Below are 19076 nucleotides of genomic sequence, written 5' to 3' on the forward strand. Positions count from 1 at the left end.
CCAAACTCCTCTTCTTCTGTCTTTCTGATTAAAATACGGGAATGTCTTTTTTCTTAGATATCCAGTCTCCAGAAGCGGAGTACGTGGATTTGCTTCTCAATCCAGAACGTTACACCGGCTACAAGGGACCTGAAGCCTGGAAGATCTGGAACAGCATCTATGAAGAAAATTGTTTCAAGTAGGTTCCTTCTGAGTGGCTGGATTCTGAGATTTACTGTGGTGCCCCGCAAGATGAACGCCTCGCAAGACGGAAAACCCGCTAGACGAAAGGGTTTTCCGTTTTGGAGGCGCTTCGCAAAACGAATTTCCCTATGGGCTTGCTTTGCAAGACGAAAATGTCTTGCGAGTTCCTGCGGGTTTTCCCCCCCCTTCCCCCCCTTTTCCTAAGCCGCTAAGCCGCTTATCAGCTGATCGCTAAAAGCCGCTAAGCCGCTAATAGCGCTAATCTGCTAAGCTGTCAATGGGCTTGCTTCGCAAGACGAGAAAACCGCTATACGAAGAGCCTCACGGAATGGATTAATTTCGTCTTGCGAGGCACCACTGTATTAGATCAAACACACACACACACACACACACACACACACACACACATCCTCTTACAGCCCATCGTTTCCTGCAAGGGGTTAGTTGCTTGTTTATAAAATACTTATTGCCTAATAATAGAAAGCATAACTTTTGCTATCAAAAAAGTGCATGTGCTCTGCCTGTTTTTATTGGAACCCTTTTCTATTCACATGAATGTGTATAAGGTTATATCCAACTGTATAAATTGTATGTAATTTTTTATTCAAACAAATAAGTTCAAAGTAATAGTAAAAACAGTCATAAAAGCAGGAAGAATAAAATTACAAGATAATAATAATAATAATGATAAATATTTGCATTTTATTTGAAATTGTATTTATATCTGTAACAGCTTTTGCTTGCTTTTATATATGCAATAGTTGTTTTCTATTTTTATCGTATTGTGAGGTCGCTTCAAAATGCCTCCTAGGAAGTGATTTGTTAATTAATTAATTAATTAATAATGGATTGCATTTGCATTTGTAATAGCAATTATACTTTAAAACGTTTAAAAATACATTATAAATCATTAAAAAGCTTATCGCCTGCCTCTCAAATCTGCTTACTTAGATGACCTTTAACAAAAAAATTAACATCCGTACGAGAAATAAAAGCAAAAAACAAACTAATCCTAAAGCAGCAGTAAAAGCAGCCAAATTGCAAAAAGCCTACAGCACCCAAAGACCCATAAAATAGGGCCGCTGCAATCCTGACATGCGTCCATAATTTGAAATGTTTCAGTAGGGAAATACAAAGAACTTGGTTTAAAAGCTTGAACAAATAGGCTTTGGGCACCAGTGTAAAATGCTGTGATCATGGCAGGCAATAGGTTAAATGGTTAAGGGGAGGGTGTCCCAACTCCTAGGGGGCCACTGCCAAAAAGACCCTGCTGTTTGCCTTTCTTCCATAGACGCAGGTGTTGAATTAAGATGTTGAATGACTATTTCGACAGTTGGGCAAGATTCACAGTGGGGAGTAAGCCGACCTTTGCTAAGCTGGCACCCGCCATATTTTTTTGGACTACAACTCTCATCATTCCCAGCCAGCGCAGCAAAGGCTGCCACAATAAGCAGACTCTTTGCAGGCACCCGGCTCATAATAATAATAATAATAATAATAATAATAATAATAATAATAATTTATTATTTATACCCCGCCCATATGGCTGAATCTCCCCAGCCACTCTGGGCGGCTTCCAATCAAGTGTTAAAAACGATACAGCATTAAATATTAAAAACTTCCCTAAACAGGGCTGCCTTCAGATGTCTTTTAAAGATAGGATAGCTGCCTATTTCCTTCACATCTGAAGGGAGGGTGTTCCACAGGGCGGGCGCCACTACCGAGAAGGCCCTCTGCCTGGTTCCCTGTAACCTCACTTCTCACAATGAGGGAACCGCCAGAAGGCCCTCGGCGCTGGACCTCAGCGTCCGGGCTGAACGATGGGGGTGGAGACGCTCCTTCAGGTATACAGGACCGAGGCTGTTTAGGGCTTTCAAGGTCAGCACCAACACTTTGAATTGTGCTCAGAAACGTACTGGGAGCCAATGCAGATCTCTCAGGACTGGTGTTATGTGGTCCCGGCGGCCACTCCCCGTCACCAGTCTAGCTGCCGCATAAACAGCTCCATAAACTCCATCATCTTCATTATTAGAGATCGTTTCTGGGAGGGAAATGTATGTCACCTGGAAATCTGATGGAATGGTGGAGTACAAATGTCTTTTAAAAAATTAAAGCACCCTTTTGATTAACTTTTTAAAAAAATACTTCTTTGTCTCCTAGACCTCAGTCTGTAAAAAGGCCTTTAAATCCCTTGGCTTCTGGAAGAGGTGAGTTCATATTTTGTTTTACACTGCCTGCTTGATAGTGCTGTAAAATAAGTTTTTATAGAAATACAGTTTAAAAAAAATAAAAATTGGGGAAAGCAGCTGATACAAATGAGAGAATGGTTAAAGAGCCTGAAGATTTTGCCAGGTGTGCAGAAAGATAGCGAGGAATGTGGTTTGGAATTAGCCACAGATTTCAGAATCCCTAGGTTTTCAATTTTCATTGAACCAAAAAGTAAGGTTTCTAGTCCCTGTCGATGCAAATCTAGACTTGAAAGTATGCTGGCAATGGCTGTGTAGTGGCTGCATAAGATTCCCCATTATGGCAGGATACAGTCAAATAAGACAGGAAATGCAAATTTGTATAATAATGCAGGAGTGGGGTTCCCTGCATGCAGAGTTTTAATACCTTATAATGCAGAATACACTTAGTCCTCTTCTTAGGTGGGTCAGCCAAATAATCTAGACATGCAGGAGGAAGTTGTTGCTCCTTTTTGAAAGTGTAGTGTGAGTGATAACATTATCCTTTTCTTAAATTTGCAGCTGCAGGAGAAAATGAAGGTGAGTCTCTCTCCAGCTGGGGCCGAGAAGGACAAATTTCATGGAGGACAGAAAGCCCTTAGTCCCTGCTGTCAATTAATTCCATGTTCCAGGACAGTACAGCATTGACCTCAACATTTTTGCATTTCATTTCATTTCACACACTTTATAAGAATCTGGTCCAATACAAAAAAGTCATAATAGAAACATAACTTTGAAATAAACAACTTATATCAAGTAAAGTAATATTCAATAATCCATTAGAATAAAATAAAAAGGTAAAGGGACCCCTGACCGTTAAGTCCAGTTGCGGACAACTCTGGGGTTGCATGCTCATCTCGCTTTACAGGCTGAGAGAGCTGGCGTTTGTCTGTAGACAGCTTTCCGGGTCATGTGGCCAGCAGGACTAAGCCACTTCTGGTGAAACCAGAGCAGCGCACGGAAATGCCGTTTACCTTCCCGCCTGAGTGGTACCTATTTATCTGCTTGCGCTGGTGTGCTTTCGAACTGCTAGGTGGGCAGGAGCTGGGACTGAGCAACGGGAGCTCACTCCGTCGTGGGGATTCGAACCGCCAACCTTCCGATTGGCAAGCCCAAGAGGCTCTGTGGTTTAGACCACAGCGCTACCCACATCCCTAGAATACAATAGTGCACAATAAAATCAGCTCTCGAAATATCAGCAAAATCAAACAGAAATTCACTCTAATAAACTGTTACTAAACCACAGCCAATAATAATACCTGCAAGTCACAATGTATAAAATACCAGAATACATACAAAACCATGTAAAAGGATCAATTTGAGAAACAAAGATGCACAACGTATAAAAATATTTTTAAAAAAATAAAACCCCTGAACTCCACTCCTCTCTTCCCAGCTGTTCTAGTCATGATCTGGGGGAGGCTGTGGCTCAGGTGGTACTTGACTGAGGGTTTTGGAGACGATGCTCTTTTGACCTTCTTTGCATTTTATAATATATAACATGGGTAGGCAAACTAAGACCTGGGGGCCGGATTCGGCCCAATCGCCTTCTAAATCCGGCCCCCGGACGGTCCGGGAACCAGCGTGTTTTTACATGAGTAGAATGTCCTTTTATTTAAAATGCATCTCTGGGTTATTTGTGGGGCATAGCAATTCGTTCATTTTTTTCCTTTTCAAAATATAGTCTGGCCCCCCACAAGGTCTGAGGGACAGTGGACCGGCCCCCTGCAGAAAAAGTTTGCTGACCCCTGATATATAATGCCTGTGGCAGCAACTCTGTTCTGAAGCCTCCTAGGGCTGGAGAGCAAGGGGCGAGGCAGGTGGGAAAAGCCATCGCTTGACTGCCAGCACAAAGCCTCTCTCCTCAGCTCCCATCGCGCTTGACCACTGGCCATGCCAGCTGCGGCCGATGGCGTTTGGATGCCAGCAGCATCTAGAAGCACCAGGGAAGTTGGAAGTCAGGTTCATAATCTGGGGCCAAAGTCCCTTTCGGTCTGAATCCTGGCAGGGCTGTTGCGTTTAGCCCAGCCTTTTCCATCCTGGAGTTGCACTCGCTGTGGCTGATGGGGCTTGTAGTCCAAAATGTCTGGAAGAGGCAGGAGGTTGACGAAGGCCAATTACAACCTCTGCTTTGCATGCAACAAATGTGATTTTTTTTAAACATTCACCTTTCTCTCATGGAACAATCCTCCTGACTATTGTCTTGTTTCTGTATTTCCAGGGAACATGTTTTACAGCTGGCTGCAAGGTACCCACCTTTTCCTGTTTGCTTCGCTCTCGATAACCAAGGCAATATCATATTATTTATTGCAACGTTGTAGTTATTAGTAGTATTAGCATTATTTTAACGTATTACAGTGGTGCCTCGCAAGACGAAAATAATTCGTTCCGCGAGTCTCTTCGTCTAGCGGTTTTTTTGTCTTGCGAAGCATCCCTATTAGCGGCTTAGCGGATTAGCGCTATTAGCGGCTATTAGCGGCTTAGAAAAAGGGGGGGAAAGGGAAAAAACTCGCAAGACTCGCAAGACGTTTTCGTCTTGCGAAGCAAGCCCATAGGGAAATTCGTCTTGCGCAGCGCCTCGAAAAATGGAAAACCCTTTCGTCTGGCGGGTTTTTCGTCTTGCAAGGCATTCGTCTTGCGGGACACCACTGTACCTACCCTTCTTCCAAATTGCAGATTGCATCAGTTTAAAACACAGTTTAGAAACCTATGCTGCATTTATTCCATTGCCCAATTTTTATACTCTCAGCTGCAGGTGTGCCCTCTTCTTTCTTTTTCAATATCTCTGACTATTTCTTGCAGGTGTCTGTGTGGAGAAAAGGGCTTTCTACAGGCTCATTTCTGGCCTCCATGCCAGCATCAACATCCATCTCAGCGCCAGGTACCTTTTGGAAGGTACTGCATTCTAATTCCTTTGGGGAGGCTATTGTTTTTTGCTTGTTTTGCTGTTACTTATTTTGTGTGCAGGAGTGCCCTGCAGCCAAACTGGAAGCTGCGCTGGACCTTCGGCTTCCGAAAATCGTTCGAAAACTGGAACACTCACTTCTGGGTTTCGAACGTTCAGGAGCCAAGGCGTTCGGCTTCCAAGGTACGACTGTACAGTGGTCGAACGGAATCCATTCCGGAAGTCCGTTCAACTTCCAAAATGTTCAGAAACCAAGGTGCGGCTTCTGATTGGCTGCAGGAAGCTCCTGCAGCCAATCAGAAGCCACGTCGGACATTCGGGTTTAAAAGAACATTCGCAAACCGGAACACTCACTTCTGGGTTTGCAGCATTCGGGAGCCAAAATGTTCGACTCACAAGGCATTCGCGAACCAAGGTATGAGTGTATATAAATTTAACTAATAATAATAATAATACAGTCATACCTCGGGTTACAGCCGCTTCAGGTTGCGTTTTTTCGGGTTGCGGACTGCCGAAACCCGGAAGTACCGGAACGGGTTACTTCTGGGTCTCGGCAGTCACGCATGCGCAGAAGCGCTAAATCGTACTTTGCGCAGAAGCGCCGAATCGCAACCCATGCTTGCGCAGACACGGGTTGTGAACGTGCATCCTGCACGGATCACGTTCGCAACCCGAGCGTCCGCTGTACAGTGGTACCTCGGTTTAAGGACAGTCTTGTTTGAGAGCAATTTGGTTTACGAACTCCGCAAAACCGGAAGTAGTGTCCCGGTTTGTGAACTTTACTTCGGTCTAAGAACGGAATCCGAATGGTGGAAGGGCACGGGTGGTGGGAGGACTCATTAGGGAAAGCGCGCCTCAGTTTAAGAACGGTTTCAGTTTAAGAACAGAATTCCGGAAACTGAAACTGTTCTAAACTGAGGTACCACTGTAGTAATAATAATAATAATAATAATAATAATAATAATAATAATAATAATAATACAGTGGTACCTCGGGTTACATACTGTCAGAGCTGCCTCTAGGTCCCAGCTCACAGAGGACCAACGCTAGGCTGTCGTAATGTACAAAAGTCTTTATTGAAGTTCAGTTTCCATTTCAAAGCCGCAGCGCGCAGCCCTACATCTTAAACCCTAGATCGGCGAAGTCCCGTCTGAATCTCCTCCCCTCTGACACCAGTTTAAGATCCTAGCCCTGCTCCACCTTTTACGCTGCTCTCTCCTCCTCTGGGTCCTCCTGCCCGCTGGGGCATTGCCCTTTCTGGACTCTTCCGACGCTGAGTCGCTTAGCTCCTCCCCCTGCCTCCGGCGGGCTTTAGGACCCGGTTCCCAATCCTCATTCTCTGCTGTCCCGCGCTCCTGTACATTTGAACTTGCCTCTCGCGCCAGCCCAGTGACCTTTCTCCTAACCGTTACAGTACTTCGGTCACTGCTTCCCTCTTCCGGGACACTGGCCGGATCTGACCTCTCCTCCGTTGTCCGACTTTCTGATGGAGGCGTGGCCAGCCCTGCCTTATCTTCTCTCCCTGGTGGGGAATGCATTGGCCCCGATCCTTGGGACTCTTCCCCCCCACTCTGCTCTGGTGGGGAAGCTGGTCCTGATTTCCAGCTACTGCTCTGGGAGTCCCTGCTGCCCCCTTGCTCCTGGGGCATTCCCCTTGGGAACCCCCTACCCCTGGCCACTGGCGCCCCCTTCTGTGAATCTTCCGATTCGCTGGAGAGGCTCATGGAATCCCTCGGTCCACTGTCCTCTTCTCCTACGCTCCCCTCGGATTCTTCCCCTTCGCTCTCCATCTCCTCTCTTCCCTGTGCCTCTGCTCCTGAGCCCCTGACACATACGCTTCAGATTACAGACTCCGCTAACCCAGAAATACTGCTTCAGGTTAAGAACTGTGCTTCAGGATGGGAACAGAAATCGTGCTCCGGCGGTGCGGTGGCAGCAGGAGGCCCCATTAGCTAAAGTGGTGCTTCAGGTTAAGAACCGTTTCAGGTTAAGAACGGACCTCCGGAATGAATTAAGTACTTAACCAGAGGTACCACTGTAATAAATTTTATTTATACCCCACCCTCCCCGGCCAGAGCCGGCCTCAGGGCGGCTAACACCAGTAAAATTACTGTAAAAACATAACAGGCGAGGAAAAAGCCAATTTAAAATACAGGTTAAAATGCAATTTAAATGCAGCCTCATTTTAAAAGTAGCCTATAGATCAAAACCCTAAGGGGAGGGAATGTTCCACATACCTCCAGGAAGACTGAGAGTCCTTTGACGTGTTTCCTTTTTCCTTTCCCCAGACACGTGGGCAGCTGAGCGTTGGGGCCACAACATCACGGAGTTCCAGCAGCGCTTTGATGAGGTCCTGACCCAGGGCGAGGGTCCCAGGCGGCTCAAGAACCTCTACTTCCTCTACCTGATAGAGCTGCGGGCCCTGTCCAAAACTCTCCCTTACTTCCAGCGCCCCGATTTCCAGCTGTTCACGGGGGCCGAAAGCCAGGATGAAGAAACCAAGAGCCGCCTTTTGGAAATCCTGCATTTAACCAAGCAAGTGCCTTTGGCTTGAGGTCTCATGGGGGGCGGGAGGTGTCTTGGAGGGGTGTCTTGAGGAAGGGGGAGGTGGCAGCAAGCCATTTTGCTTTATGTGTGTGTTGTAGTTTTTTTTTTTTTAAAAAAAAAAACACTTTCTTGGTGTTCAGAATTTGAATTACCTGGATGTAGTGATAGATTTGAGGCTGGGGTGGGGTGGGGGACATATTGCCATCTGTCTCATACGTGATGGGGCTTCCCCTCCCTCTGCCACCCAATCATAGCTGTCAACTTACAGATTTGAAAATAAGGGACCAGCAGCCTCAAAAATAAGGGATCAACAGCCAAAATAAGGGATTTTCAGAGCGCAGGTATGTTCAACTTCTGAGCCCCTCCGAGCCAAAGGCAGAAAGCCCAGCCAGCAGCCAAACGAAGCCTCAAGCGGTGGTTCCCACAGCGCAGCAACCCGCCAAAGGGGATGCATCAAGGAAACCCACCGTCACCTTTCTGCTGGGAAGCGCTGAGCAAAGGCGAGTCCCCAGGCAACGCGGCTGATTTGATTGGCACAAGACATGCAAGCTCTACCCCCCAGTCGTTCTTAGACTCCTTATTGGGTGAGGAACGCAGCCAAGCAACACAGTTGGAGCCTCCCTCCTCCCTGGCCGGCAGGGAGGGAGGGAGAGGAGCTGCATCCTTTGAAACCTGGGAAATTTAAGGAACGTCATCAATAAGGGACAGCAGCGGGACACAGCGCTGGGATAAGGGACTTTCCCGCCAAATAAGGGACAGCTGACAGCTATGCACCCAATCTGTTCCCAATCCTCAAGAGCAGATTTTTTTTTTGTGGTGGTGGTGGTGGAAGGCGGATTCAGTGGGAGGGAGAACAGGCTAGTAAGGGCTGACATGGTAGAAGTTTATAAAATTATACATGGCCTGGAGAAATATAATAATAATAAAAATTTATTATTTGTACCCTGCCCATCTGGCTGGGTTTCCCCAGCCACTCTGGGCGGCTTCCAACAAAGATCAAAATACATTAAAATGTCACACATTAAAAACGGGGCTGCCTTCAGATGTCTTCTAAATGTTAGGTAGTTGTTTATCTCTTTGACATCTGATGGGAGGGCGTTCCACAGGGCTGGTGCCACTACCGAGAAGGCCCTCTGCTTGGTTCCCTGTAGCTTGGCTTCTCGCAGTGAGGGAACCACCAGAAGGCCCTCGGTGCTGGATCTCAGTGTCCGGGCTGAACGATGGGGGTGGAGACGCTCCTTCAGGTATACTGGACAGAGGCCATTTAGGGCTTTAAAGGTCAGCACCAACACTTTGAATTGTGCCCAGAAACGTACTGGGAGCCAATGTAGGTCTTTCAAGACCGGTGTTATGTGGTCTCGGCGGCCGCCCCCAGTCACCAGTCTAGCTGCCGCATTCTGGATTAGTTGTAGTTTCCAAGTCACCATCAAAGGTAGCCCCACGTAGAGCGCATTGCAGTAATCCAAGCGGGAGATAACCAGAGCATGCACCACTCTGGCAAGACAGTCCTCTGGCAGATAGGGTCTCATCCTGGGTACCGGATGGAGCTGGTAGACAGCTGCCCTGGACACAGAGTTGACCTGCACCTCCATGGACAGCTGTGAGTCCAAAATGACTCCCAGGCTGCGCACCTGGTCATTCTGGGGCACAGTTGCCCCATTCAGGATCAGGGAGTCCTCCACACCATCCCGCAGGCAGAGACGTTTTTCTCCTCCTATCACTAGAACCTGAATGTTGGAAGATTCAGGACAGAGGAAAGAAAAACCCTTCACGCAGTACTGAGTTAAACTGTGGAACTCTCTCCCACTGGAAGCAGTGATGGCCACGAATTTGGATGGCTTTAAAAGAGGATTGGGCAAATTTCAGGAGGAGGGGGCTATTGATGACTGCTAGCCAGGACGGCTCTTTTCTGTCTCCCTGGTTGAAGGCAGCAATGCTTCTGAACTCCAGTTGCTGGAAACCCCAAGACTGGTGAGATGCTCTTTGTGTTCGAATCCTGCTTCTAGCTTCCTAGAGGTATCTGCCTGGCCCCTGTGAGAAGAGGATACTGGATTGGCCTGACCCTGCAGACACTTTTTACGTTTTTAAGCAACTAAACAGCACAGCAAATAGATAGGCTAACTTGCAGTTTTTTAATGACTCGGAAGGTATTGATTTTATACAGTGCTTTCCCCCCCTTTAAAAATAATGTTTAGGGGAACTCTCATTTCCTGCTCATTTTGAAATACCTCCCCTCAATGAGGCCAAACTTCGATTCACAAAATGTTTAGGGGTATGCGTTCCCCCCCCCAGAAAAAAGCACTGCTTTTTTGTAAATGGCATGTCAACGAAGGACTCCAATTATAAACGATGTTTTGTTTTTGCTTTAGATCGTTCCCTTTGCACTTCAACGAAAATTCGCTCTTTGCTGGGAACCAAAAAGAAGCGGCTAAATTGAAGGTAAGATTCTGTCTCTGCTGGCAAACAAACATTTTTTTGGGGGGGTGGGGGCAGAATTTACTGTCTCTCTGCTGCAATTATGGCAATGGCCGTTATGTGAAGGTCAGGGGTGAAATGGCTTCCTCCCCCATTACAGTGGTGCCCCGCAAGACGAACGCCTCAGAAGACGAAAAACTCGCTAGACGAAGGAGTTTTTCGTTTTCTTAGCCGCCTCCCTATGGGCTTGCTTTGCAAAACGAAGCTTGCCCCACAAGCTCCGGGGATAGCGGGGAAGCGCAGCGCGCTTTCCCCTCTGTCCCCGGACCCCTTTTCAACCAAGGGGCGGCAACGGGGAGAAGCCATCTTTTGAAGCAAGGGGCGGAGGGGAGAAGATCGCTTCTCCCTGTTGCCGCCCCTTGGTTCAAAAGGGGTTCGGGGAGAGAGGGGAAGGCGCGCGCCTTCCCCTCTGTCCCCGGACGGTCTCCATAGGAACGCATTGATTGATTTTCAGTGCATTCCTATGGGAAACCGTGCTTCGCAAGACGAAAAACTCGCAAGAAGAAAAAACTTGCGGAACGAATTAATTTCGTCTTGCGAGGCACCACTGTATTTTCTGGATCTTCATATGTACAGGAGGTGACGTCTTCTACTTTGACTGCAGAAACTAGTGTGATGTTACTGTAAGGTTACCAGATTTTTTTTCAAAGAATCCGGGGACACTTTTAAAAAAAAAAAGAAAAAGAGAAAAAACATTTATTTTAAAAAAGTTTAAAAAAAGAAAAGAAGAAGTAATATCTTCTCTTCTGTCATCTCCTCTATTGGGCTGCCTTCCTCTGGGTCTCAGCCTGCTCTCTTGGAGCACTAGCCGACGTGGAGTAGGCTCGGATCGGGCCTGGGCTCGGCCATGTGTCCTTGCCCTCCCAGTGCTCTCCTACCTCTCCCCTCTTTTTTCTCCTTCCTCTTTCTCTCTCTTCCTTCTCCTTCTCCTCTCCTCCTTCTCCCTGCACCAGCTCCAGGGTTTTCCTGGCCCCGGAGTGCCGCTGGGCAGTTGGCCGGGTGGCCAAGCGCTCTCGCTCCCGGTTCAATTTGGGTTGCAGGTCAGCAGTTCCCCCAGTTGACACGCCGGGCGTCCCGATTCCCCCTTGGCAGTGGCGGTGGCAGCGGCAGCGGCAGCAGCCTGGAGCCAGTTGGCTCTGGCTGGCTTCAGGAGCTGCTCGCTGCTGTGGTGCTCGCCATTTTGCCTTGCTGGAAGTCCCCTAATAATAATAATAATAGTAATAATAATAATATGTGCTGGTCCTGGGGGGGGGTTTACCCTGCGCCGTTGTCCATGTCCGGTCCGAGGCTGAAGCGGGGTCCAAGGCAGGGAGTCGGGTGAGGTCAGGAGCTCCGACAGGACAGGGTTCAGACAGGAACAGGCTACCAACAATGTTGCTCCTGCAACTTGGGACTGGGCTGTCTGGCTTTTATCTGCCCCGAGGCATAGGGCGGCCCTGATCCTCTGGTGACTTGCCTCTCCTGGCCTGGAGGCGAGCACTCCTCCTGCGGGAACTTACTTCCCTCTGCCTCTCTGCCCTGAACCTCTGCAGCTGAGGAGAGGCTGGAGGGTTACCGGACCCAGAGGCATTCTCACCTTCCCCTGACGGGGCTGAGAGTGGAGCACCTGCAGGCAATGGGTCCTCCATCACCTCCGGAGCTAGAGCAGACTCAGCTGGTGTCTGCACCTGAGGATCCAGCACAGGTGAGGACCCTTCAGGCTCAAGCCCCAGCCCCGGCTCAGCTGGTTCTGGAGGTGGGGACTCCTGTGCAGGCTGGGATTCCTAAGGTTCAGCCTCTGAATCAGATTCCCAGGCCATCACATAATAATTCATTATTTATATCCTGCCCATCTGGTGTGTCTTGTGCCGTTGAACCAATCATGCAACATTCATTCCCTACTAATAAATCTACGACACTTAAAATATAAATCCGGGGACATTAAATGAAATCTGGGGACAGATTTTGACCGGGGACAGATTTGTAAATCTGGGGACTGTCCGCGGGAAACGGGGACGTCTGGTACCTATATGTTACTGAATATTCCATCGGCACCTGGGGGCGGCAGGGAGCCGTCGTTGATGAAATGTTCCATGTCCAACTTCTGTGAGGGAAGTGTAGCTGTCAATTTGGCTGGGAGGAAAACAGCCCAGAGGCCACAGCAGCAGCTGTGTGGGATGGGTGGAGGTCTGGAAATTCCCAAAGGTGTGGAATTCAAGGGGCAGAAAGTCTAGGGCAGGGGTGGGCAGCCTGCAGCCCAGGGGTGTCAGGGCAGAGGGAAAGATGGGAGAAAGGGGTTGGCAGAGAGACAAAAGATTTTCAGCTTCATTTTCACTCCACTGCGGACAAGTGGCCCCCTGATGGACTGCTCCAAAGGAATGTGGCCTTTGATGGAAAATATGGCCCCCACACCAGGTCTAGAGGCAGGTTAGTCAACGGAAAGGGGGGGTGTGAGGTAAGCAAGTGAGGTGCCTAAAATTTAAAGAGAAACGATAATTCGTTCAGATCTGGTTTGTAAAATCACAGCAGTAGCTTGGAATGGCAAGTCCTAAAGGAGCGGAGAAGTGTGCTTGTATGTGTTGAATTCCCGCAGGTTTATACGAACCAAATGTAACTGAGGGACTCCAAAATGGATTCTGCATATGGCAGGGTTTTTAATAGGTCAGCATGGATTTTTTGTGTGTGAAATTACTTCCAAGATATTTCATGGGAAGTGATTCCCATGAAATATCCCAACCTAGAGTTTCTTAGCAATTGGATGAAAGACAAACCTGCTTTCTAACGACTTTTTTTTCCTCTCTTTCCCTCCTTGCCAAACCAGGAAGAATTTAGACTCCATTTTAGGAACATTTCAAGGATTATGGACTGTGTTGGTTGCATCAAATGTCGTCTTTGGGGAAAGCTGCAGGTAAGTAACAGTCGCCATCTTTCCTTCCTTCCCTCGCTCCTTGCAAAGATTTTTCATTCCTTTGCATATTTACTGCAGGCCAATGCACACAGGAGGGACACGGGTGGCGCTGTGGGTTAAACCACAGAGCCTAGGACTTGCCGATCAGAAGGTCGGTGGTTCAAATCTCCGCAACGGGGTGAGCTCCCATTGCTCAGTCCCTGCTCCTGCCAACCTAGCAGTTTGAAAGCATGTCAAAGTGCAAGTAGATAAATAGGTACCGCTCTGGCGGGAAGGTAAACAGCGTTTCTGTGCGCTGCTCTGGTTCACCAGAAGCGGCTTAGTCATGTTGGCCACATAGAATCCTAGAATCCTAGAGTTGGAAGAGACCACAAGGGCCATTGAGTCCCACCCCCTGCCAAGCAGGAAACACCATCAGAGCACTCCTGACATATGGTTGTCAAGCCTCTGCTTAAAGACCTCCAAAGAAGGAGACTCCACCACACTCCTTGGCAGCAAATTCCACTGTCAAACAGCTCTTACTGTCAGGAAGTTCTTCCTAATGTTTAGGTGGAATCTTCTTTCTTGACCCGGAAGCTGTACGCCAGCTCCCTTGGCCAATAAAGCGAGATGAGCGCCACAACCCCAGAGTCGGCCACGACTGGACCTAATGGTCAGGGGTCCCTTTACCTTTGCCTAATGCACACAGGTATAATCTGCTAAGAACTTAAAAGTTTTGTTCTTGATTATTGCAAGCCACTCTGGGAACCTGTTTTGGCTGAAGGGCAAATACTTCAGTTTTTAATATTTAAAATAAGCCTTCACAATCCTGGTGCTGTCCAGATGTTGTTTGACTATCACAGAATTATAGAATTATGGAACTGAAAGGGAACTCGAGGGTCATCTAGCTCAGGCATAGGCCAACTCTGGCCCTCCAGATGTTTGGGACTACAATTCCCATCATCCCTAGCTAACAGGACCAGAGGTCTGGAACTGTAGTCCCAAACATCTGGAAGGCCAGAGTTTGCCTATGCCTGAATTCTAGTCTAACCCCCTGCAGTGCAGGAATCTCAACTAAAACATCCATGACAGATGTCCATCCAACCTCTTCTTAAAAACCTCTAAGAAAGGAGAATATTACCTCCTGAAGGAGACCATTCCACTGTCAAACAGCTCTTCCTGTCAGAATTTTTTTCCTGATGTGTAGTTCGAATCTCCTTTCTTGTAACTTGAATCCATTGGGCTCTAGTGCTCTCTTCCACAGCAGGAGAATACAAATATTGTAATTCCTGACCCTTTAGCCATGCTTGCTAGGGATGATGGGAGTTTAAGGTTATAGCCAGGGGTGGAGATCCTCAAGGCTAGGGAGTGAATGTAGCCCTCCATGCCTCTATCTGGCCCTTGGAATTCTCCCCAGGCCACACCCCTTCATTGGCCCTGGACAGGTAGATGTAACCCAATTCTCGTTCCCGTTGTGTACAGACTCAGGGCTTGGGAACAGCTCTGAAGATCCTGTTTTCTGAAAACCTGATAGAAAACATGCCGGAGAAAGGACCCTCGCCCAAATTCCATCTAACGAGGCAGGAAATTGTGTCCCTCTTCAACGCCTTTGGAAGGTGAGTGTGAGGTTTCGTGTCTGGAAACCTGCAGCTTCAACATCACACCAAACCATGGTTCTCACTAACCACGGTGCAGAGTGCAAACCATGGTTTGAGCTTCCAAACATACATACATCAGGTGATCCACAATTTACAGCTGCTTGTTAGATTCCGTTTTCTGTCCCAGCTTCACTCTCACTTTCCTGGTTCAGCTAGCTTTGCAAACGGTACGGTAGACTCTGCGAGTGTAGCTTTCTCCTGATTGAAGTGCAGAGTGTTTGAGGACCGGGACATTTGCAGGGAAACCAAAATGCTTGTTTACAAAGCTATTGTGGAACTGCAGGGTGCAGACGGCTCTGCCTTTTGCCTGTGTTTTGAGTCCAAAAGCTACCTAAGATCATGCTCTTTCCCTCTTGTGTCTCCCAATTCAGGATTTCAACAAGTATTAAGGAGCTGGAAAACTTCAGGAACCTGCTGAGACCTCTCCACTGAAGCTGTTTCCTGATAAAGACTGGCACTCCTATTCTCCGCTGATGGTTGCTGCATCGTGGGCAGGCTAGCCCCCCAATCCCACCCTGATTTTGGCTAGAAGGGGGAGCGTGGGACTGTAAACCAGCAACCTTGCTTCCCCAGCTTGCGAGTTTTATACTGGCCGCAACTCCCGATGCAAGACTTAAGGCAAAACTGACCTCGGTTAAGTAATCCTCAGCCTGCAGTTTTCATTTAAGGACTTATGAAGTGCCTTTCTGGATCAGGCCCAAGCCCAGAGGTTCTTTGCAAGGATTCTGGTACGGTGCCGCCTCTGTTTTAGGGGGTGCAATGGAGATACCGCTTCTGGGGGAAACCCTTGCTTTTGAACCATTTTGTTTTAATTAGATGAGAGAGCCGGCAGCTGACCTTTAAAAAGACCCCCCCCCCAATAAATGCAGTTAAACTCAAACACAAGTTAGCTCTAAAGCAATGGGTAGCACTCCTTTTTGGGAGTTTTAGACTAGAATTCCCACCCAGTGGCGTATCGTGGAGAGGGTGGTGGTCCACAGGGGTGGTTGCCCTGGGAGCAAAATTTCAGCACTCAGTTCCATCACCAGGTTCCGTTGAAAATGGCTTGTCCATGCAAACCAGGAACTGGTGATGCACACTGTTAGGAAGCTGAGCGCGCATGCGTATTCCATCCATTTCCCTGCCTCTGCGCAGCCCCGGGCACCGGCAACCCACGCTAGGCCACTGCTCCCACCATCCTACCTAACCATTGACCGCACTGCCCGGAACTGGGAGTCCAGAACAGCCGGGAGGGGGCACCATGTTAACCATCCCTTGCTCTACAGTGCTGTATGGCACAGTCCTCAGGGAGGTACGGTATATGAAGCACACTCCGCTTCATCTGAGCACACCTGGATACAGGCCAGATCTGGGCTAGGCAGACATTTGCTCTGCTGCCCCAGGGATCTTCTGGTGGGTCAAATATCTTCTCCCCTATTCTTTTGGGAAATCCTTATAAGAGCTCTGTAGTGTACCCTGGTCACAGGCCAAGGGAGCCGGCGTACAGCTTCTGGATCATGTGGCCAGCATGACTAAGCCGCTTTTGGCGAACCAGAGCAGCACACGGAAACGCCATTTACCTTCCCGCCGGAGCAGTACCTATTTATCTACTTGCACTTTGACGTGCTTTCGAACTGCTAGGTTGGCAGGAGCAGGGACCGAGCAACGGGAGCTCACCCTGTCGCAGGGATTCAAACTGCCGACCTTCTGGTCGGCAAGTCCTAGGCTCTTCGGTTTAACCCACAGCGCCACCCGCGTCCCTAGCTGCGATTAAAAGGCAAAATTACGATGGATGTGACTTGACATCTTTTTCTAAGAGAAGGGTGACCTCCATCCATCTTCATGGAGGTTAGAGAAACATTCTCCTCCTCTTGTAAGTCATGGGCACCCAAGGAAGCTGAAAGTTGGAAGAGTTAGGGTAGATAAAAGAAAGTGCCTCTTTGCACAGCGCATAGTTTAGACTGGAGAACTCGTTTGCATAGGAAAAAGCAATGACCACCAGCCTATAGGGCTTTAAATGAGGATTACCGTATGTTCCGGCGTACAAGATAATAATAATAATAATAATAATAATAATAATAATAATAATAATAATAATAATAATTATTATTATTATTATTATTTATTTATACCCCGCCCATCTGGCTGGGCTTCCCCAGCCACTCTGGGCGGCTTCCAAAAAAAATATTAAAATACTGTAATACATCAAACATTAAAAGCTTCCCTAAACAGGGCTGCCTTCAGATGTCTTCTAAAAGTCTGGTAGTTGTTGTTCTCTTTGACATCTGGTGGGAGGGCGTTCCACAGGGCGGGTGCTACCACCGAGAAGGCCCTCTGCCTGGTTCCCTGTAACTTGGCTTCTCGCAGGGAGGGAACCACCAGAAGGCCCTCGGTGCTGGACCTCAGTGTCTGGGCAGAAAGATGGGGGTGGAGACGCTCCTTCAGATATACTGGATGAATTTTTATTCCTGGAAAATCACCCCAAACGTCGGGGGTTGTCTTATACGCTGGATATACACGTTGGAATGGAGAAGAGGGAGCCGGTGAGCAGAGGCACCCCTTCTGTCGTTGCTCCTCCTCCCTCCCCACAGACGGGGACGCGGAAAGTCCTTCCGAGCGCGGCGTTCACCCGCCTGCCCGCCAAACGCCTCGCCTCGGGCTGCTGCTGCGACAGCAGAGGCAGCGGAGGGGTGTGCGCTCTGTCCCTGGCGGCGCTCAAACTCTATAACTCTAAAATTGAACAGCAAAAGTTGAGGGTCGTCTTATACACCCAGTCGCCTAATACGCCGGAATCTACGGTAGGCAAGTTTATGGAGGAGAAGGCTACCAATGGCTACTATCCAACCAACAAAGACTTCCCCTTCGGGCATCTGGTTTGCCACTGTGAGAACAGGATGACAGGCCTGATCCAGGAAGGTGGTTCTTAGTATTTTTGGTCCCAGAACCTGAACTGTCCAAGTGCCCTGTTGGGTTTCCTCCATCCCAACCCTTCTCTCTCTGCTTAATGTTACCTCATTTTACAAAACGCTCCGCACTCTGGAACTGCTGCGCTGGTCTCAGGAAAAAGAGAGAGGCTCCCGAATGATTTTTTACTGTGAATGTTAGCAGAGAAGGGCAACACCCGCCCCCAAATTTCTCTCCACTTCTCCCGAGAAAGCAGAAAGGAATTCTGAGCAATGATTTGTGCAGCTGTACTCGACGTGCTGTGAGCTGCAGGGGGGAAGTCATGTGGAAAGGGCTCAGGTTTGTAAAAACAAACAAATGTGCATAAATACAGAAGTGGGACTTACAGACCTGAGACAGAATGCTCTTGCTCTTTCATTTTATTCTCCTGAATTTGCGATGTATAGGGGTGGACTTTGGGTCCCTCTGAACTCTACAGTTCTATGATTGCAAAGGGCTGGCTGGGTGAGCAAAATGATTTTCCTACACTGGTACGTTTCCTTAAAGAGATGGTTATTATTATTTATTGAATTTATATACAGTGGTACCTCTGGATGCAAACGGGATACGTTCCGGAGCCCTGTTCGCATCCTGAAGCGAACGCTCCGCGCAGGTTGCGGTTCGCCACTTCCGTGCATGCGCGTGACATCATTTGGAGCGTCTGCGCATGCGGCAAAAGCCGGAAGTAACGTGCTCTGTTACTTCCGGGTCGCCGTGGAGCGTAACTTGAAAATGCTCAACCAGAGGCACATTCAACTGTACTGCCCTGTACCCTCAGGTCTTGGGGCGCTTCACAGGATAAAGTCAGAATATAAAACCACAAAGTACACAATCAAAATAAAAACCACCACCAAAATAACAACTCCCCCCCTTCCCCTGCAAAAGGAGCTCTAGGTGGTGACATGGTCTGCCTCATTTAATCCCCACAAAAACCCTGTGGGGTAGGCTAGGCTGAGAGGCTGGCCCAGTGGGAGCTTCATGGCAGGTCAAAGGCTAACCGCTAGACAGCACTGTTTCTCAGAGCTGACCCTTGGAAACTAGAAGCACCCAAGACTCCCCCCCCCGTGGTAGGTGGGAACTGGCACATTCTTTATCTTGCCTCCAGCTATTTCCCCCAATCCTGCTAATTCCCCTCACTCCAAAAAACCTCTACATCCGTCTGCTCCCCCTCCAGCTGTTTTGGTCTGTGCCACAGTGGCTGCTGGGAGTTGTAGTCCAAAACAGCTGGAGAGCGCCAGGTTAACAAAGGCTGCTCTACTTGCAGGTAAATGCAATTTATTTACTTTTTAAAGAAG

At 48.3% G+C, this 19076-nt stretch overlaps 1 protein-coding gene across 1 annotated transcript in view; it reads left to right on the plus strand.

Annotated features, from left to right (window-relative positions):
* The window catches only part of ERO1A (endoplasmic reticulum oxidoreductase 1 alpha), a 39672-nt gene extending 21708 nt beyond the window's left edge, over positions 1-17964 (plus strand). Inside the window, exons 7-16 of the mRNA XM_079958637.1 lie at positions 58-178; positions 2344-2390; positions 2931-2948; positions 4630-4656; positions 5211-5303; positions 7602-7848; positions 10230-10299; positions 13136-13222; positions 14684-14817; positions 15231-17964. Coding sequence (XP_079814763.1) covers positions 58-178; positions 2344-2390; positions 2931-2948; positions 4630-4656; positions 5211-5303; positions 7602-7848; positions 10230-10299; positions 13136-13222; positions 14684-14817; positions 15231-15291 — 905 coding nt within the window. The 3' untranslated portion in view covers positions 15292-17964. The remainder of the gene's footprint in view (positions 1-57; positions 179-2343; positions 2391-2930; positions 2949-4629; positions 4657-5210; positions 5304-7601; positions 7849-10229; positions 10300-13135; positions 13223-14683; positions 14818-15230) is intronic.
* The last annotated feature ends 1112 nt before the right edge of the window (positions 17965-19076 follow it).

This window comes from Podarcis cretensis, assembly GCF_951804945.1.
Source record: "Podarcis cretensis genome assembly, chromosome: 1".
Classification (NCBI taxonomy): Eukaryota; Metazoa; Chordata; class Lepidosauria; order Squamata; family Lacertidae; genus Podarcis; species Podarcis cretensis.